General features: G+C 41.1%; 1 protein-coding gene across 1 annotated transcript in view; it reads left to right on the top strand.

Moving 5' to 3' along the window:
- Positions 1-20,042, top strand: part of itga7 (integrin, alpha 7) — a gene marked incomplete at both ends in the record, with an annotated part of 63,885 nt that extends 43,843 nt beyond the window's left edge. Inside the window, 18 exon segments of the mRNA XM_080728237.1 lie at positions 2-90; positions 217-344; positions 1,408-1,503; positions 1,600-1,661; positions 3,460-3,629; positions 4,708-4,860; positions 5,791-5,906; positions 7,229-7,418; positions 7,932-8,003; positions 9,702-9,781; positions 10,215-10,292; positions 10,979-11,081; positions 12,592-12,822; positions 14,255-14,371; positions 14,947-15,060; positions 15,657-15,755; positions 17,547-17,672; positions 19,887-20,042. Coding sequence (XP_080584363.1) covers positions 2-90; positions 217-344; positions 1,408-1,503; positions 1,600-1,661; positions 3,460-3,629; positions 4,708-4,860; positions 5,791-5,906; positions 7,229-7,418; positions 7,932-8,003; positions 9,702-9,781; positions 10,215-10,292; positions 10,979-11,081; positions 12,592-12,822; positions 14,255-14,371; positions 14,947-15,060; positions 15,657-15,755; positions 17,547-17,672; positions 19,887-20,042 — 2,180 coding nt within the window.
- Between the last annotated feature and the right edge of the window lie 1,042 nt (positions 20,043-21,084).

Raw genomic sequence — 21,084 nt, 5'->3', positions numbered from 1 at the left:
GACATTGCTGTGGGTGCACCGTTTGACGGAGATGGTAAAGTCTTTATCTACAGAGGCTCCGATTTTGGCATTGAAACAAAGCCAGCACAGGTGAGTTGTACCATGGATATGGAAAAATAAAAGCCCAGAAAGAATGAAAACCTGTGAATTCCGTTGTGACCTGTCTAACCAGTAAACAGATGACAAAGATAGTGACCAGTGGTGTTAACCCTCCAGGTGCTGGATGGTCGGGACTATGATGTGAAGCGTTTTGGCTATTCCATCTCAGGTGGTTTGGACATTGATAAGAACCATTACCCAGACCTGTCCGTGGGTTCACTCAGTGACGCAGTGGTTCTATTCAGGTGAGCAGACATTTACTTTTCACAGTTGTGTGAAATGCCTCAAATGTTCTCAACCTTGGACCAAGTCCTGCCTGTGGTTTGTACAGACATACTTTCCAATGCAGTTAATGTATGAAAATAGAAAACTGGAATGGAATCTGCACTACTATCCAGTAGGGAGTGTGCGTGTGCATGCGACTCTGTTGTTTCAAATCAGCTTGTGGCACTATAACAGATTGCTTCATGTTTTGATGTATAACTCTTGAACCGTAGGTTGTACAATGTACATCAATACATTACTTGGATCATGACTAAAGTTGTAGTAGTTTTCATGACACAACTCCCCAATATAGGCCCTGACCATTTCTGCCTGACAATAATTAGAATTTCTTTCTTTATTCTTTTGCATTTTCTTCAAAACACATTTTGTTACTACTCCAATACAGCTTGTCCAAGTCTCATGCAAATCAGTACTACACTCTGAGGTCACGTGATCAGACTTTAAATATTCCATTCCAATTAGCCCTATTCACGGCCCGCCCACTCAGCAAAACTTCCTGGTGCTGACGTCAGCTTTGAAGATAAAATAACACAGAAATTGCTGGACTTAAAGCAAACAAATAATTATTTCGAACGGTAAAGTAAATTATACCGCTTTGTGCCTTTTACTATCTTGTGTTCTTGATCATGCTAGCCGTATTTTATACTTCACAATTCGGAAATTGCATTACATTTGTGTGTTAACTCTTTCTGTGTTAACTCTATGGGCTTTTACTTTTAGCAGGGTTATACCCTTCAAAACGTGACTTCAGCACCAGGAAGTTGCTGAGTGGGCGGGCCGTGAATAGGGCTAATTGCCTGTGATTGTCTTTCAAAGTTTGTGGGAGTGGCCCGTTTTGCACAAAATAACACAAATCATGAACTGATCAGATCTGCCCCAAATCTTTATCACACATTGCAGAGACACAATTTCACTGAGCATACCATTACCGTTCATGTTGTTGTTGTTGTTGTTGTTGTTGTTGTTGTTGTTGTTGTTGTTGTTGTGCTGCCTTTCTATAATAGCCATGCATGTGTTTCCAAGGTCTTGTCCTGTGCTCCAGTTGATCAGAGACATATCTATTGATCCAGAGAACATTGATCTGGAGCAGCGCAACTGCAAGGGCAGAGATGGAGTATGGTAAGGAGACATACTTACCATACTACATAAATAATAATAATTTACAAAACATTTACACATATTTAACATCACACTTCTTTTTTGTCTTTTTCTCAGCGTTGAAGTCACCGCCTGCTTCAGCTTCACAGCCAAACCGAAGCGCTACTCACCTCACATCAGTAAGACACGGCTCTCTTTTATGCACCACTGTGAACAACCTTCAATAGCTCGCTCATGACTATGTATAAAGGGCAACCATGTCTATGGGGTAATCAAATGCCTAGGTAAAATCTGAACTGTAATTTAGAATTCCCTCACAAGCTGTGAGATGTTTTACTGGCCCTAGAGGGCTCTTGGAGTGCTCTCAGTGTTGCTCAGTGTCCTGACATTTCCCTTAATCCAGGGTTCCTTATAGGCGGCATTCACACAGGCACGTTTTATTGCGATTAAAACGAATCCTGTAACGTATTGTTGGAAAATACACAATGTTTGGGCATGTGTGAAGACGCATCCGTATTCTTTTTCGAATCAAAGAAACAAATGGCAATCCACAAAAACACGGTGGTTTCGATTCGCTACAGCAAACGCTTCACTGTTGGTGTGAATCCATCCGTCTCAAATACAGGCAATGAAACATTGTGGTAGGCTATATAGAGCCATGTGCAGGTTAAATCTTGCCTGGTTAATAAACCAGACCGAACACAACAACACCCCCTGGCGGTAGTGGTGTTGTAGTACGGTCTGGCACCGATCCATTGAGATTCTATTTCCTCAACCAGCTTCAAGGGTTGGCCAATCAGGGTTGTATGCTTGGGGCACGTGGTTTCTGTAGGCTTGGGGCACGCGGTTTGGGGCAAACCCCAAAGCCCTTACTCGCGCGCGAGTAAGCGCGAGTATTTGCTGTCTGATTTATTGCTGGTAGATTTTGCGAGTCCCTCCGGCCGCCGCTGGTTTTATTTTTTGATCACCCGTTTCCGACTGCAGATAAATAGGCTAACGCCTGTGCCGCAATTTTGCGGGCGTCCTGCGGTTACATTGTGAGTTGAACTTGCAGAATTGATAAACATAGGTAGATGGAGGAGGCATTATTATGCAGCTTGGATACATACATGTCCCGTGGACAGACGTGGACTCAGCGTTTCCTTGTTTCGGATGACAATGTGCAGTGCGAGCGCAAACGTATCAATTAAATATGCAAGAATGTGGCAACTTCACCCCTCCCATTCGCACGACTAAACCGAATTATATTATGAGAATGTGGCCTTAAAAGGGCTTTAAGTGGTTCCCAACACACAATATTGTATATATAGTGAATAATATTGCATCAACATTCTGTTCTACCACTTTAGCCCTATTTTATGGTTTAGCTATTCAGAAACATCTCATCTATATATGCTCACAATGCGTACCTGCTATTTATTTTAATATTTTGAAAAATCTAGATTTCTTTTTCTTTTTTTTTGAGAAAGTGAGATGTTCACAGGTACTCCTACAGAGGGGGTTCCTCTGAACTCTAACCCCCCCAAATCTAGAACGCCCAAGGGTAAAATGCTTTTTATTTTACAGCCATATATGCCTTGCCTATGGAAGTGAAGTCCCTGGTTTCACTATAAAGGTTCAAGGGTGATCTTGAATCAGGCTCTACCACTAATTGGATTTTATTTTTATTTTTAAACTGTTGCGATGTTGTTCTGTCTTTGTTTTTCTTCGTTGTATGTTTTTATGCAGTGGACCTCAATGGATACAAGCTTCTGCTTTGTTGTGTTCATCCACATTGGCGTTCTATTCACTTTTAACAATTTTTAAAAAGTTTCACACAAATCAAATTTCCTATATTTTCAGATAATTGGTCCAAGGCCAAAAACATATCAATTTCTGGGGGTCTTTTTTTGGGGGGGGGAAATGTCTGAGAAACGCTGCCTAAATTTCTCTCTCTGTCTCTGTCTCTCCTGCTCCTTTCCCTCCACCTCACATCAGCTCTAGTGGTCCACTTTGAAGCTGACACAGAGCGCAGGAAGTTGGGCCTTCCGCACCGTGTTCACTTCCTGGGTCGCAGTACTTTGGAGCCGGAGTTCACTCAGACAGAGGAGGTGGAGTTGCACGGCCAGAACATACAAGCCTGCACCAGTGCCATCTTCCAGCTGCAGGTCAGCAACACAACACAGCTGTGGTTATTATAGGATGTGTTAATACTGTAAGAACCATAATATCAGTTATTCACGTTTGAAAGCTGGAAGAGGTGAATAGGAGTAGAAATGGCAATCAATTATTTGCCTCTCATTCATTATTCATCAGTGTTTTTTGAAGCAATGACTAATGGCAATAATATAGATTCTAAACAGGGTCCTTTAAGCTTTTCCAACCAAATAGAATTTTGTTACATTTGTACACAAAGTTAAAATAACACTGATTAGCATCTATCTGGGGGTCTTTAAAATTAAATAGTTTGAGAATCATTATTATTATTGCGACAGTAGGTCGCAGTTTACTATCAGAACCGTCACATCTTGACCTTATCTGTCTGTCTGTCTGTATGTATGGGTAACACTTGTCTTTTTTATTGATTGACGCTCACGCTCTGACAACACGCTCTGACATCACTGTGATGTCAGGGGAACAAATCCCTTTTATGCCCATATATGGAGATCGCTGTGATGCCAGGGGAACAAAATCCCTTTTATGACCAAATATGGAGATCCTTGATGTCATCAATATTAAGTCCATATCTGTGAATATCTATGGGTACCAGGGATCTCCATATATGGGTAACTCAACTGGTTCGATATACCTCACTGGCCAGATGGCCAAGACATTTCGGCGTCTTACTGGTTAGTATTATATTAGTATTAGTATTAGTATTAGTATTAGTATTAGTATTAGTATTAGTATCCAGGGCAGACCATTGAGAGCAAACTGTCTACGAGGACACCCTGATTACAGCGTACGTGTACAGCACTTACTTTGCATTTACACAAATGTAGTAGGCCTGCATGTGGTAAAAACAATAACTCAATAAAATAGAATAAAGTAGTCACATAAAAATGACAGATGAATCACTAATACTGATCATAGCTACTAACTGTATGTTATGGTGATAATGTATGATAACAAGACAGGACCACAGCGTCTAATAAACCACTGTTCTTCAACCAGCCACTGCCAGGGGTTTTGTTCAAGATACAAACACTGTTATAATTTCATCTATTTTATATTTGCTGAATACAGGAAAACATTCGAGACAAACTGAGTCCCATCTCGCTGGTGGTCACCCACTCCCTCAAACCTGTGCCACCGCGCAGGCACTCAGGGGGCGTCAAGAAACTGGAGAAGCTGCCACCTGTTCTCAACATTGTACCTGCTACCAAGCTCCATTCTGAGGTTTTGATTGATTCAATACTTTATTAGTCTGACCTGTAAATAGCATGTCGTACAGTAAGACATTCATGCTAAAAGGATAATGCAAAAAAATACCTGGGGACTGTTTTCCAGGTCAGGGACAAGCATTACTGCTTAAACAAGCGTCAGTAGTGGATCTCGCTGGCTCTCTAAACACTTTTATATTTGTTTGATGATGTCAACTCTTTGAGTAAAAGATTACCCACAGGAGGGGTAACTGAGGCTTGCCATGGCTACTGTAGGTTATCCTCAACAGGATTAGAGCTGCAATGAAAAGATGATAAATCAATCAGTAGACCTAGATTAAAGCCACCTAAAAAAGCCTATAACATTTAGCTTTGTAATATTTGTAGTAGTGTTTCATTTGCCATGTTTGTGACAAAACATTCACATCCCTGTGACATTAGCACATTAGATCATGGCCCCGGGGAGAAAGGAGAGTAAAAATGTAATACAAATAAAATATACCAAATATATGATTTCAATTCAAATTCATTCATAAGATTATTGTGCCAGTTTAACCATTTTCAAAATGGCTTCCCTATTTTGGGCATGTCATTATTTTCATAATTTTGGCTCTCTTTTATGCACCACCGTGAACAACCTTCAATAGCTTGCTCATTACTATTTATAAAGGGCAACCATGTCTATGGGGTAATCAAATAAATGCCTAGGTAAAATCTGAACTGTAATTTAGAATTCCCTCACAAGATGTGAGATGTTTTACTACCCCTAGTCTAGAGGGCTCTTGCAGTGTCCTGACGTTTCCCTTAATCCAGTGGTAAATGGTAAATGGTGCATTTATAAATTATCGCAAATGTTTATTATAATCGATTAAGTTCGATTAAGTGTTGCACTCGTTCTGCAATGTCCACAATGGAAACGTGTTGAGTTGAAGTGTTGTCCTTGCAGGTGAATTTCCTGAAGCAGGGATGTGGAGAAGACAGGGTCTGCCAGAGCAACCTGAAGCTCCGCCACCAGTTCGGAACCCGAGACGACTCCTCTGAACTCTTCACCCCTCTGCCAAAGTTAGTAGCAACCCCACCCTGCAAACTCACGTTATAGGCTGCAAAAGACTGTTGCCTGGCAACATACGTATACCTCAACAGATAATAAACGTATGTCTTTGCCAGGTGGTCAGGAATATATGGTCAGCGTGTGTGTGACTGCGTGCACGGGCATTCTTGCATGTGTGTGCATGTCTCTGTATTTGTGCGCTTCAGTTTTTGCTTTTTAGTGTTCATGCATCATCCTATATTATGAAAACCTAAAGAAGAAAACAGAATGGTCACTGTTGTTTTCTCCCATCATTCAAAAATCATATTCACAAAGTCGTTTCTAAATGAGCTCCAATTCCAACTGACCGCATAGATCAGCGGTTCACAACCTTTACTGGATCATGGCCCACTTGAAAATCTTGAAGGGATGCTTTGTTATGTTGTCTGATGAGTTTCATAGCATGTTTATTAAAAAAAAGAAAAAGATTTATTTTGGGTTTGTTATTGCCTTATGGTGAAGTATTTCATCCAGGTAAATGCAACCACCGATCTTGTGAAAAATGAAAACGGGACAGCCAAATATTCTAAACCTTCCGTGATCAAATTCTTTGAGACACACTTCAGGGTTTTGCCGGGTCAAACAATGGAATCACATGACATTGATCCCCTTCCCCTATTCGCTCATACTAGGCATATGTGTAGGCAGAATAATATCCTCCTATATATTGCTATCACAATGAAAACAAATCTTTCAAGGTTTTAAAGAAAAACTTCCAAGACATTTGTCATAATTATTTTATGTTTTATTACAACGTTATATTATCATTAAAATCTCAGTGTTTGCCCACTTGTAATGCCCTCATCAGGGAGGATGCAGAGAATGTTAGAGAGACAGGGGCTGAAATGTATAAAAGGGCCTTTTGGTGTAAATACCGAAAATAGGAGACCTCCAAGCTCACAACGTGCCTTGGAGGTTGGAGGTCAGCTATTTTCAGTGCGTGATACCACACTGAACTAAGCATAATCAAGTCAATACTAGAGATGTGGCGTAAGGGCACGGATTTCTACACAGAGGGCAATTCGTTCAGTGGAGAGTTTGGACAAGGCAATACTCTCGAATGCTGCCTTCAGGTATGGCATGGAAAGGGGGTATTAGCATTTCTTTCACCATTGTAAAAACTGCATTCATGATCTGGAGAGGGCACCTTTTACAGATATAAAAGGATAAAAGGGCAGGGGTTCAAGCCCCCTTTGGTGTGCACGTGCCTGGCCCTTGTGGTCGGGAATCGACTTCTACACTGTACTTGATTGCTGGGTATAAACATGGGCATTTGTTTGTTTGTGTCCTCCAGAGACGAGGATGGCGTGCAGGTGTTCTCTAAGTCGGACCAGCGGGGGAGGGTGGCCCTGGAGATCACCGTCACCAACTTCCCCTCGGACCCCCAGGACCCCCAGGAGGACGGGGACGACGCCCACGCCGCACAGCTGCTCGTCTCCCTGCCACCGTCACTGGCCTACTCCACCACCAGGGGCCTGCCCCAGGTATAGCCCATTAAGTTACAGTCAGTTGTATTGTCCAGTGGTGGTCTAAGTAAAAGTACCAATACTAGAAAATGTAGAAAAGTCCGGAATTCAAAATGTACAATGTAGGCCTACTTGAGTAAAAGTACCAAAAGTATTGGCATCAGTACCAAAAGTAAAAGTACTCATTATGCAAAATGTCCCTTTTCAAGTTTTCAAATGTATAAAAATACAAGCTCACAATGCGTTACGATCGAATCAGCTATTTTCAAATGGACAGAATTGATATAAGGTTGAAGTGGTTAATATATGTTAATGATAATCAAAATCTACAAAGTAACTAGTAACTAATGTTTTCAAATAAATGTAGTGGAGTAAAAGTACAAATATTTACCTCTGAGATGTAGTGAGAGAGTTACAAATAGACAAATTAACTTGTTGACACTAGTCTGTGTTAGCACAGACTTTAGTGTTAAATTGCTGTGTTTTTTTTATTGTAATCGTATGTCTCTGTCACTGCCATTGTCATTACAGGTGTGCCAACTCAATCCGAATGTCACAGGGGTTACATGTGAACTGGGAAATCCTTTCAAGAGAGACGCTGAGGTAAACCGCTTTAAATCCAATTCAAGTTTTGAAACTGAATCTTCTGGTTTAGAATATTCAAGACCTTTGTCTTGATTTTCCGACAAAAATGTACACATACCGGTAGTTTACAGCAGGGGTTCCCAAACCTTTTAGCTCAAGACCCAGAGAAAGAAATTAGACGTTTACCCGGTTACCAAACTAGTGAAAATAGACAATCTACAAGCACACAACGTCTTTTTTCCGTCTAAATCTACCAGATCAGACACGTTGTGAGCTTGCAGATCGGATATTTTTCGCTAACGGTTCCTCCCAGAATATGGATGCTCAAGTGGTTAAACTGTAAAATGTGGTCATTATCATTTTAGCCTGCTATTAGTTTTGTATTATATAGCCGGGGATCCAGTCACCAAAATGGGAGAGGACCTGTGATGTTCTGCCGCACTTTTTATTTCTGTTTTATCTATTAGTTTGGTCATTAAGGTCCACAGAATGAGAGGCCTGCTCTGCCGGAAACATCGCGAAAAAAAATTATGGCCATTTGTATATTCACTGTCCCATTGACTCCACTAGAAATATTTAAGGCTTTAAGTAGCATGTGAGGGGTCAAACTAGGGGTTCTTCATCATTCTGAATCCATTGCAAGCATTTATTTTGCATGAAAAACATTCCTTGGGCAAAATTGTGGCCACCCAAAACTGTGAAAAGTGGGAAAAAGGTGATGACTCATCACTTTTCACAGTTGTTGGGGGCCAATATTTTGCCCAAGGAATGTTTTCATGCAAAACAAATGATTGCAATGGATTCAGAATGATGAAGAACCCCTAGTTTGACCCCTCACATGCTACTTAAAGCAGATTCTTTTTCTTCTTTTTGGAGCTGTGTGAAGCACAGGCTCCCTATACGTGGCCGTGTGGGTCTGTCTGTCTGTGTGTCTGTCTGTGTGTGTGTCTGTATGTAGCCTGAACTTCCTAAACTTCGGCACGCCACTAGTCCCACAGTTTTGCCACCACACACTCGCGCCATATGTCAAATCGAACGGCTTACTCGGGAATCGTGGGCTATTACTTTTCTAAGAGAAAGGTTCTATAGTTTAATTGATATTAATTTATTAGTGAATTAATTTTCCCCATTGACTTATAATGGGAATCGCAAAAACTCACATTCAATTATTTGTCTCTCGCAAACCATAGGGGCTAGAGTTTCAAGACTTGGAGAGGAGGTTCATAATGATTTCAAGGATTAAATAAAAAATAATTGTGTCATTTGGCCGCATGGTGGCGCCATAACACCCCACTTTACGTTTTGGCCTGTAACTCTTGAACCGTAGGTCGGAAAATTAAAAATATTTTTTCCCTGGATTCCTTGGGTCATGACGCATCTCCCCATATAGGCCACGCCCATTTGCGCCATGATAGATTTTCCGCCATCTTGAATTTTCTCCAAAACACACTTTTTGCTCCTTTTCCTACATATTTTCTTCAAATGTCACAAAAATCGGTACACATGATCCACACACACACACACACACACACACACACACACACACACACACACACAGCTCCACTTCACACGGGTGTGATTTTTTATATTTCTAGTTAAAACAGAAATAAAAAGTGCGGCAGAAAATCACAGGTTCAACCCTATTCCTTGAGCTTTTGGGCATGTGGATCCCCGACTAATATATTCATTCATGTCTTTGTTTGGTTTGTCTCTCAGGTGACGTTCTACATCCTGCTGAGCACAGAGTACATCACTATAGAAACCACCGAGCTGAGCATGGATCTGCTGTTGGCAACGTGAGTTTTATCTGATGTTAAACAGTAAACATTAAAGCATTTCTCAGGCTAGCTCTGGCATCTTTTAAATCATTTCTGAAAACCTACTTTTATTAAGGCATTGTCTTAGTTTTATTCTTTTATTGCTACTTTTATTTCTTCTAAACTTCATGTTTGTCTTAATTTGTTTACACTTGTTTTAATTGATGCTCTTTGTTTTAAAGATTTTTACTCCACTGTTGTTGTATGTGTTACTATTGTAAAGCACTTGGTAACTCTGTTTCGAAAAGTGCTTTCTAAATCAGTGTATTAGTATGACGATGATGATGATAATGATTATTCTTATTTCATTCATAAGTTATAATATTTGACTTGATAACACAGTCTCAATCAAACCCTTCACGTCCATGTATTTCTGAGTGATGTATTGAATATTTCATGGTTGTGTTCTCAGTATCAGCGAGCAGTCCGACCTGGTCCCAGTCACAGCCTACGCTAAAGTGGTGATAGAGCTCCCCCTGTCTGTCATTGGGTAAGCGCAGCGTTCTCATAACTCTTAACACATTAACCTAACACATTAACCGAACAGGAACATGCTTATTCTGGGGTTGAATCAGAGAAAAGATAAGATCACAACGCATCACAATGAGATTGTGAATGAGAATTACCGGTATACCGGTAGGTATTTGTATTTTTTTATTTTAAAATTTTCTCAAGATAACAAAAATAACACATCTACAAGCTCACATGACACATTGTAAGCTATTTTCACTATTCTCGCCATACAACAATATATATATACTGTATAATTAGGGATTTACAGTCATGTTAATTTTCTATAGGTTTGAAACTCTGCATTAGCCCTTGTTATTTTTGCACAGACTCTATTGTCATGGATTAAAGTGTCTGTGAGAATTAACAGTGTATTGATTGACTGTCTTAGGAGCTCTTAGTGACGTGGCAGTGTGCCATGCTAACTTGTAGAGTACACGTGTGTCCTCTCTGTACCTGTAAGCTGCTGCTGCCTGCTGCCCGACCTGACAATTGCCAGTATACAACCTCACAGTGCATCGCAGCACGAAACCAACACATAACAAAGTATAAATCAGTGGTTCTGATGAAAGCAGGGACCCTTCACACACATGCACGCACACAGGCACGCGTGTTTTTCAGTCATGTTAACTTCCTAAACCCTTCTCGTACTTTGTGTTCCCACAGACTGGCAAAACCTCACCAGCTGTTCTTCAGTGGGGTTGTGAGAGGAGAAAGTGCCATGAATGATCTGGAAGAAATTGGAAGCCCTGTGGATTTTGAGTTCACGGTAAGGTACATGCAGGGGTGTCGCACCAAATTCTGGGCCCTAGGTACAAGGATTGCGGCCCCCCCATGAATGTTCTTCATAGGTTTAATATAGTATACTGTGTATATATATATATATATATATATATATATATATATATATATATATATATATATATTATATATTAATTGAATATATACAGTATATATATATACAAGCTCACAGCTCGGCACTCTTGTAGATCTGCTATTTTTAAAAAATCTTGAAAAATCATCTTTGAATATTTCAAATCTTTTTTTTTTTTTTTTCGGTCAGTAGTGCTCAAACCTTTTCCTGTGAAGTACCCCCAAAATTATATTTATTTGGCCACGGTACCCCTATCTCAAAATATTTAGTTTCAGGGACCCCCCAGAAGCAAAATTTGAGTTACAAATGTTCGCTTAAAAAATACTCAAAGATTTGCTCACATTTTCACGACTTTTCAAAAATAGCAGATCTACAAGCTCGCAGCACGGCACTCTGTGCTGCGTTTTGAGCTTGTATATCTGCTATTTTTCAATAGCTAAAGTATAACATAATTAAGGCCCCTCCACCTTGGGCCCTAGTTACTCAGTCCCAATTCCCCCCCCCCCCCCCCCCCCCCCCCTGTGATGCCCCTAGGTACATGTGTGTGTGTGTGTGTGTGTGTGTGTGTGTGTGTGCGTGCGTGCGGGTGTGTGTGTGTGTGTGTGTGTGTGTGTGTGTGTGTGTGTGTGTGTGTGTGTGTGTGTGTGTGTGTGTGTGTGTGTGTTTGTGTGTTTGAGTGTGTGCATGCGTGCTTGTGTGTTTCTTTTGATGCATACCAGTATGTGATAATGACACATCTTTGATGTTGAGCTATATGAATTAGAAATGATATGCATAGACCAACTGGTGACTTCGCTCAAATAATAGATATAATCAATGAATCAGTCAATGAAAATATGTCATTATTCATATACTTATATACCTTTATCTTTATCGTTCAGTTTATATGCCCCAGATATGTGGAACATACCAGAAAACAGCAGGTCTGCTATACAACTCTAAGTTCTTTTAAATAATACTGAAGACCTTTCTGTTTGCTGCTTCCTCTTCATACTGAGGCTTTGATTCATATTTTACGCTCAACTGCAACCTTATTCCCGTATTGTTTTCACTTCTTCAAATTATTCTTTATTATTCACATTTTCCATTCTTATGTCAACAGTTTTCTGTTGCATTCAAATGTCCTTTTATTCTAATTTATTGCCAATAATTTCCTCCCTTTTCCCTCCCCATTTAGTTGTTTTGCCAATTTCCAAATGTTCTTTTATAATGTGTTTCTTTTTCACTTTGTTAGTGTTCTTAATGTTTTGTATAAAGTAATTTGTATTGCCTGCTATACAAATAATTTTGCCTTGCCTTGCCTTGCCTTTATCCATTGATTGGTTCATACCATTTAGTTCCATTTCAAAACATTGTCCCAAAAAGGAGAAATCAACAACTATAATGGAACGTTTGGTTCTTTCAGGTGGCCGATATGAGCAAAGAAGACAAGGCGCTTGGCGCCGCCTTCCTGAACATCATGTGGCCTTATGAGCTGGCCAATGGGAAGTGGCTCCTGTACCCGGCCAGCGTGGAGATGAATGGAACACACTGCTCCCCCATGGAAGCCATCGACCCTCTGAACAAAACCAAAACAATACCTCCTCCCACCACACAGAGTCCAGCCACAGAACCACCACAGTTAGGAGAGCTCAGGGTCAGTGGTGGAAATACATTTACTCAAGTACAGTAGCCTACATAAGTACAATTTTAAGGTATTAAGTTAACTGAGTACTTGCAATTTTCAATACTTTTACTTCTACTCCACTACATCTCAGATTATCCATTACAATTATTTGAAAACTTTAGTTACTAGTTACTTTGTAGATTTGGATTATTATTACAAAACATGCATTACCCACTTCAGCCCTACATACATTTGAGCCATTTGAAAATAGACGATCTACAAGCTCACAATGTGTCGCGATGCAACGCATTGTGAGCTTGTAGATTTGCTATTTTCAAAAGATTTTGATACATTTTATACATTTGAAAACTTGTGAAATGGGACACAATCAGTAGTTTCTACTGTTGGTACATGAAGTACATTTTCATACCAATACTTTTTACTCAAGTAAATGTTTAATTCCGGACTTTTACTTGTAAAACAGAGTATTTCTAAATTGCAGTATTGATACTTTTACTTTAAATTTGAGTACTTTTCCAACCACTGCTCTGAGTTAATGGTGGAAGAAGTCGTCATGACATTTTGTTTTGCTTAAATAAAATAGCAGTACCACAATATTAAAAAACGCGTAAATTAAAAAAAATATTGACATCAAAATGTGCTTTTGATGCCAATTTGACAAACCTTCACAAAAGGCAAATCTTCAAGCTTGTAGATCTGCTATTTTTAAATAGCCGAAGCATAACTTAGTGGCGATTATAGTATGTTTTTTATAATATTCTAACTTTATAAAGTAACTATAACTAAAGCTGTCAAATAAGTGTAGTAAGGTTTTTCCTCTGAGATGTAATGGAGTAGAAGTATAAACTATCAGAAAATGTAGTGAAGAGACCTTTCGGATTACAGCTGAAGCCATTCCATTCTTGTGTGGCTCAACAGCAGTTGCCTGCCATTAAGTTTAATTTATGTTGCAATGTGATATGTTGTTACCTTAAAAATCTGTCCTTGTTGGCAAGCAACACCATCGTGTGATGGAATATAAATTACGCTTTGCAGAAGGTCTCACATTGTCTATATATACACCCAGAAGTTAAGCTGTTGGCATTTCCAAACAGTTCTAATTGAGGATTGAGCAGTAGCTTGCCAGCAACCAACGTGTATATAAAAAACATATAAAAAGCATGACCTATGTGACTGTATAGTATACAGCTTTACCGATATTATCTGTAAAGCTTGATTTATGCTTTTTGTCGAAAATAGTAGATGAAAATGTTTTACTAACTGTACAAATGGATCCAAATGGATTACTGTAGGTTGCATTTCTACACTCTCAGAGTTATGGGGTTCAGTGGCCTAATGCAAAGTAAACAGGGACTACTTGAAGTGAAAAGGTTTGAGAATCACCGTTCTAATGTCTCCTGACACTTTCTAAGACCTTTGTTGTGTTCTCTCACCCCCCCAGGCGGGCAGGAAGGTCCGGTCCCACCCAGAGGAGGCCGGTCAGGTCATGACCAAAGGCAGCGTGGGAAGAACCACACCATCTGTTGCTGCTTCAGAGAGACGCAAGTCTGTCACACTGGTAAGATGGACACAATCATTAGTTTGATCATTAAAACCTGACAAAAAGGAACAGGATAAAGTTACATATTTTCTGTGAGGAAGTCTCACCCTTTAATATACAGGGATACGGAGAGATACAGAGAAATGAGAGAGACAAAACACATTTGCATTCAACATTCAAGACAGTTACTGTATAAGACGGTGGGGGGAGATGGGGGGGGGGGGGGGGGGAGAGGTAGTATAAGAAAGAATCTGAATCACCAGCTCATGAACATGTGCACAATATCATTGAGAATAACAAGAGACGAGGAACCAAATAAATAAGGAAATGTATATGGTATCTTGAAGGGAATAAAAGTGTTCTTTCGTCATGATCAAGTCTCTCTTAAGTTATTGTAAGTCCATATAGCCTATGTCTTGATGAATTGAAATCACAGGACCACAATGGACTACAGGGCTTTTTGTGTTATGCTTTTAGCATTATTGTATAACTGTACGTACTTTTTGCAAACTGTTAATAAAGTATTCAATCAATCAATCAAAAACCAATCACATCTTAACTAGATCAATATTGATGTCTTGTCTCTCCTCCAGGACTGTCTCTTGAACACAGCACGCTGTGTTCTCATCCAATGTCCGCTGCATAGCTTTTCTGGCAAGGCTGTCCTCAACATCCATGCCAGGCTGTGGAACAGCACGTTCATAGAGGTGAGAGAGCTTGGTCCATTACACGACTGTCTCAGCTGCATTCTAAAAATTATAACTGTGTGAGAGAATGCATCTACTGTGATCCATTTTATTTAAATTTAGATGAGAAACAAAGATTGTTTACCTTGCAAGAACATCTCTTACTCTTTTAGAGATCAATGTATATACTATTTAATTTAAAAATAAAATGTTTTTCTTCTCAAATTAATGTGATTGGGTAGCGTAGGGGCAAAGTACCTGAACCACGGAGTGTATACAAACAAGAAAAAAGGGCTAGTCTAAATTTTACAGTGCTGAAGTGTCAGTAGCCTACAGTACAGTTTCTTGTTACTCATGAAAAACAGTGACTTACAGTCACACAATATAATACATCACCACTGAAATAGGACTCATGGAGGGCAGAGGAATACTCAAGTCATAACACTTTTTAGAAGAACCAAAAACTGAAACTAATGTGACACCTAGAGGAGAATTCAAGGAATGCAACTGAGGGAAGGAAGCAGGAATAGTGACAGCTGCCTACAATACAACAATGCAGGGACCACCCTTTCAGCATAATTGATAATGGTTTCTTTATCTCTGTCTGTCTCTTTCAGGAGTTTCCAGCAGTCAGTGCTGTGGAGCTGCTGGTCAGAGCCAACATAACCGTCAAGTCCACCATCAAACATCTGATCCTCATGGACGCGGCATCACAGGTACAGACATTTTTATTATATTTTCACACTTGCTTTAGCAATACAAACGTATGTTTTCTCATGCCAATAAAGCTCATTTGAATTGAAATTGACTATATTGATGCACCCATTTACAAATAAATCTTCAATTATAGGGATTGTGCACACCCAAATTATATGCAGGCTTTGGGGTTAGGCGCTCAGGAGCGCTGGTCATTTGAATTCTGTTGGCGTCTAGCGTGGTGTGTGTGAGTGTGACAACCCGGTCATTTTACGTCCCGGTGTCAAAGTGCATCAATGTGCGTACGAGTGATATGGAAGCGGCCCTCAGCCCATAAAAGGATGTCACAGCCGCTAAATCAAATTCCTTTAACTTTGTAGCGCTGTCTGTGGTGTTGTGTGTGTAAATTGTAGCCCCGAAGCCAAGATCACCCAGCTGCAAGAGATCCCATATTCTGCGTGGACCGTATCCATGACAACAGAGCCAATAGGCAGCGGCCAATAGGCAGCGGCCAATAGGCAGCGGCCTGCTCAGTAAATCTGAAACATCTACAAGTCCTATAGGGAACGTAACGCGACAACAGAGCCTGTGGCCCTATACTGTTAGCCTGGCGGGGCCCGACGTCATCTGCGTTCACTCACTCATTCCTTCCACAGTATAACGTCTGGACTTCCGTTGATTGGCAGCGAGTATACCGATTATTCTCTGATCGGGGCCAATCAGTGACTGCTTCCGCACTATGCTTCCGCACAACAAACGTAGTCTTCCTGACAACAAGTGAAAAGATTTCCCTGATTGGTCCATGTGTAGACGGTGACGTAGATGCATGCTGCTGGCTGCAGCATTTTCAAAACAACAATGGCTGCCCTCGCGATGCAAAAAGTGTAACAGTTAACGCTCTAACCATAAAACAACCAATAAGTGCAGTTATTTCAGAGTTGGAATCAATTACAACAATTAAAAAGCAACACGGAGGATGCGCTAGTGGAGTTTATCGGCCGAAAAGACGTGTTTGTTTGCCGTTCTTCCGACTGGCTGAGAGATGGTGATTGGTTAGAGGAGTCTGTCTGTCAAGGCAAGTACTCCCGCCCACTTTTCAAGCTGCCAATAGGCCAAAGGCCAGACGTTATACTGTGGAAGGAATGAACACAGATAACGTCGGGCCCCGCCAGGCTACTATACTGTATGCGCACAAACTGTTTATTATTGTTATTGTGTAAACAGCGCAGATGCAAGTGTCTGCATATGCTATTGGCCAATGCCCGTGTGGAAGTTCAGATCAGTTCAGATCAGGGGCAGCAGTGGCTCAGGGGTAGAGTTGCTGTCTTAGAACACAGAGGGTTCCCGAAGTGTTCCCAGTTCGATCCCGGGCTCGAGTTAGTGTCCTTTAGCAAGACTCTGAACCCCTAGTTGCTCCCGGTGAACAGGCTGGTGCCTTGCATGTTTCTTCTGCCATCGGTGTATGAATGTGTGTGTGAATGGGTGAATGTAAGGCATAATCTCTGTAAAGCGCTTTGGATAAAGGTGCTATATAAATGCACCATTTACCATTTAATTGCTCAAGCCACTGAGGAGAAAAGTGCGTGGATCTGACAGAATCACAGAATGACAAAGGTTCCTTAAATTAGTAGGATAAACCTTATCCACTGTACCATAATGAAATACAGACCCACGACCATCGTGCTGATGATGGCTTTTAGCGGAAATGTGTTAATCTTTGCTCTTAATAATAAACTATTAACCTGTGAGTGGCGATATTGTGGTTGCCTCATCCTTATTGCAAAGTTAAACAAAAACACTGTGTTCTGCAGGTTTCAGTGATGATCTACCCAGAACCAGGACTGGCTGATCAGTACCAGATCCGCTGGTGGTGGATCCTCATCGCTGTGCTGTTAGGAATCCTACTGTTGACCCTGCTGGTCATAGCACTGTGGAAGGTAAGACCCACACACAACAATGAGATAATGAGAACCCCCTAAAGTGAGAGAGGACAATAAGGGCTGTCTAAAACAGAGATAACAATAAATATATCCTTCATAGTCCTTCTAACTTTAGTGGATGTCAGAGTCCACACCACATAACTCTTGTTAATACCTTTTATTTGGTTCAGTATTAATCCACCTGTTTCCGCGAGAATTTACTGTAGCATTATCTGCGGGACACTTCCGGTTAACAGCAGACATACAAGCTCACATCGCGTCGCAGATGCAACCGTTGTGAGCTTGTAGATCACACTCGGCTGCGGCGCCGGAAGCTGCCGCACACCTTCTGCGCAATGCAAGAGCTTCACTTCCTTCCTTCACCACTGTCATTTCCCCCAGGCCATTTCAGTACTCTTTGATAGGACAATTATTTCTCTTTGATTTCTCTTCTGTCATTTAAACTGTTTATATTTTCCAGCTCACTCTCATTTGTTTCCCCTTTTGTTCAAGTAATCATGTTTGACCTCTCTGTCTCATTTCCTCAATTACTATATATACAGTCAGTATATATACAATTTACCGGTATATTCGTTTTTATCTCATTCCTTCTTCTCTATGTCTTTCTCCTTCTCAACTTCATCTGGGGATCCAATATTCCACCTTCCAACTCTCTAATTTCCCTCCTCTATTGCTCCATAATTTCCATCCATCCATCCATCCATCCATCCATCCATCCATCCATCTGTACACTTTCCTTTTCCTGTTCACCTCACCTCTCTGGGGTCATCTGGGATCCTAGTGTGGGTTCTTCAAGCGCACTGAGCCTCGCCGCCACTATGACACAGAATACTACCGCGCCCACCTCGGGGTCCAGCCTTCGGAGGCGGAGAAGCAGGTGTCAGAGCTATAGGGTCTCAAACCCCCGGACCACCGCCTCCAAAACAAACCCTTTGCTCTGGCCTGCTCTCCCCTCCACCCTCTCCCCCAAGCGGTAAACATCCTCACCCGTCTATACCCACAGTGCACCAGCCTCACCCTGCCCTGATGTGCCTGTGTGTTGGTGTGTAATATATGGCATGATTTGGTGAAACATTTTGAAATGCAAATGAGAGAAAACTAAAACAAATGGCTGACACACATCCCGGTGCATTCCACCCCTGGATTTGTTTTACTACTTAAGCCTATGCTTCATCGCATGATGGATATGCTCAGCGGAAATAACAGTTTTACAAGCAAAACATGCTTATAAACATAATGGGCTTAACCACCAAAGGCCTATTTCAAAAATAGCAATAATAGAAATCTAAAAATCTACAATCTCACAATGTGTCGCATTGAAACGCATTGTGAGCTATAATGATGACCAAAATAGGGATGCTTTGAAAATGCAAAGCTGCAATCCTGCATCATTTTCTTGTATTTCCCTTGTTTTCCCTTTTGGGCTATAACAGAAAGCACATTTAGGAAGGCGAGTTGTTTGTTTCCATTTCAGTTTCATGCGATTCCTCCAGTCAACCAGTAGTGGTCCTACTGGACCACAGGATCTTAATGCCTCAAATAGAATAGAATAGTAGGGAGACCAACTACAACCACCACAGTATATTCACTTAAGACAAGTTAAGAATTGCAGCTTTAAGGCTCATAATGTGAAAAAACAAAAAAGGAGTAGTTGTGGCAGTCTATATAATTATAATCTACTTTTTACTCTCAAACCCATAACCTACCTGTTCACCTCCATCCTGCCCTCTCAGGTCTGGTTCATTCTGGCACAGATCCAGACTATTCCTCCCCATGAGCTGTTTGCCATTCACCCTCCACTCTATTAGCATTTTCAGTCCGTGCACGTCTAACACCAAGCTCTTGTCATATGCCAGAATGAACTTGTCAAGAGGTCTTGTGCTTAATAGATTGTGTGTTTTCCCCTGCGTTTGTCCATGTTAATATATATATATTGTGTGTTTTCTCCTAATGGGTGTTTTGAGGGTTTCGCACGCAACTACACTTCAGAGCAAAGCTGACTTATGGAATGATAGAGCATGTGGATGTTCTTTTAGTGTCCTTAAGTGTTATTGAAAGATCACCTTGCCTTTGGCTCAGCACATTGGTTCCACATCATTTAGTGGAAAGTAGGCTGTTGCACTAAAGTAATTCTCCTCTTTTCTGCCTTTTTCTTTCTTTCTTTCTTTCTTTCTTTCTTTCTTTCTTTCTTTCCTTCATTATGTGCAACAGTGTGGCTTTTTCCGGCGGGTCCAGTACCAAGAGAAAGTGCCTCAGTACCATGCGGTGAAGATTCCTCGCGAGGACCGGCCACAGTTCCAGACAGAGAAGTCAGAAGTCATCCATAAAAAGGAGTGGGCCACGCACTGGAGCGATGGGACCTCTTAAATCCTCTGGAGCACTGACGCCGAGTCAATCAATTCAAAACACTTTGTGGCACCATCGCTCTCTTTGCGGTGCGATTAACTGGCTGAAAAAGGTGCACCCCATGGAACTGATGACACCATTAAATGCGGTGCACGTTGTGATGCGTCAGTACTTGTGTATTGGTGCCGCATTACACACTGACTGGATCTATGCTCCCTATCACATACTACAACCAATGACGACTGGCCTTGGATGGTCTATATTTATACTGTGCATCTGCACTGGTGTTTTACAGTAAATACTGCTGGTTCAACAATGTCAATACTTCCCAGTCTAGCTAGCTGCTCGATATGTTTTATAGCCCGCAAATGGAGCACTGATGCTCAAATGGACCTCGCCGACTGGCATCAATAATGACAGACACATCGGATGAGAACAGAAACACACAAACAAGAGCTCGCACCTCACAGGTGCACGCATGCGCGTGTGCGTGCACGCACACACACACACACACACGCACGCACACACACACACACACACACACACACACACACACACACACACACACATGCACACACATGCACACACACACACACACACACACACACACACACACACACACACACACACACACACACACACACACACACACACACACACAGCGAGTAAGCATGCATAGGAATCACTTAGGCAAATGCTTACAGTAACAAATCCACCAAGGCACTCAGTCACACTCGCACACATGCGCGCACACAGTCGGACACGCACACTCCCACTCCCACACACACACACACACACACACACACACACACACACACACACACACACACACACACACACACACACACTGGAGTATGTTGATCCCTTTGAACAAGAAGCCATGAAGTGCTTCTTGCCTCAACTACTGTAAAACTGAGATGGACAATGAAAATACATTATACGTCTTTTTTCTTTCTTTTTTCATTAATAATGTTTTGGGATTTCCTTTTACATAGAGCGCTGGTTAACATTAGGAAGTGGTGATATGAAATATCAGATAATATTAGAGGTTATTAATATTAAC

This window comes from Nannobrachium achirus (assembly GCF_963921795.1).
Source record: "Nannobrachium achirus genome assembly, chromosome: 6".
Taxonomy (NCBI): Eukaryota; Metazoa; Chordata; class Actinopteri; order Myctophiformes; family Myctophidae; genus Nannobrachium; species Nannobrachium achirus.
This window is presented reverse-complemented; position numbering and strand designations above follow the sequence as displayed.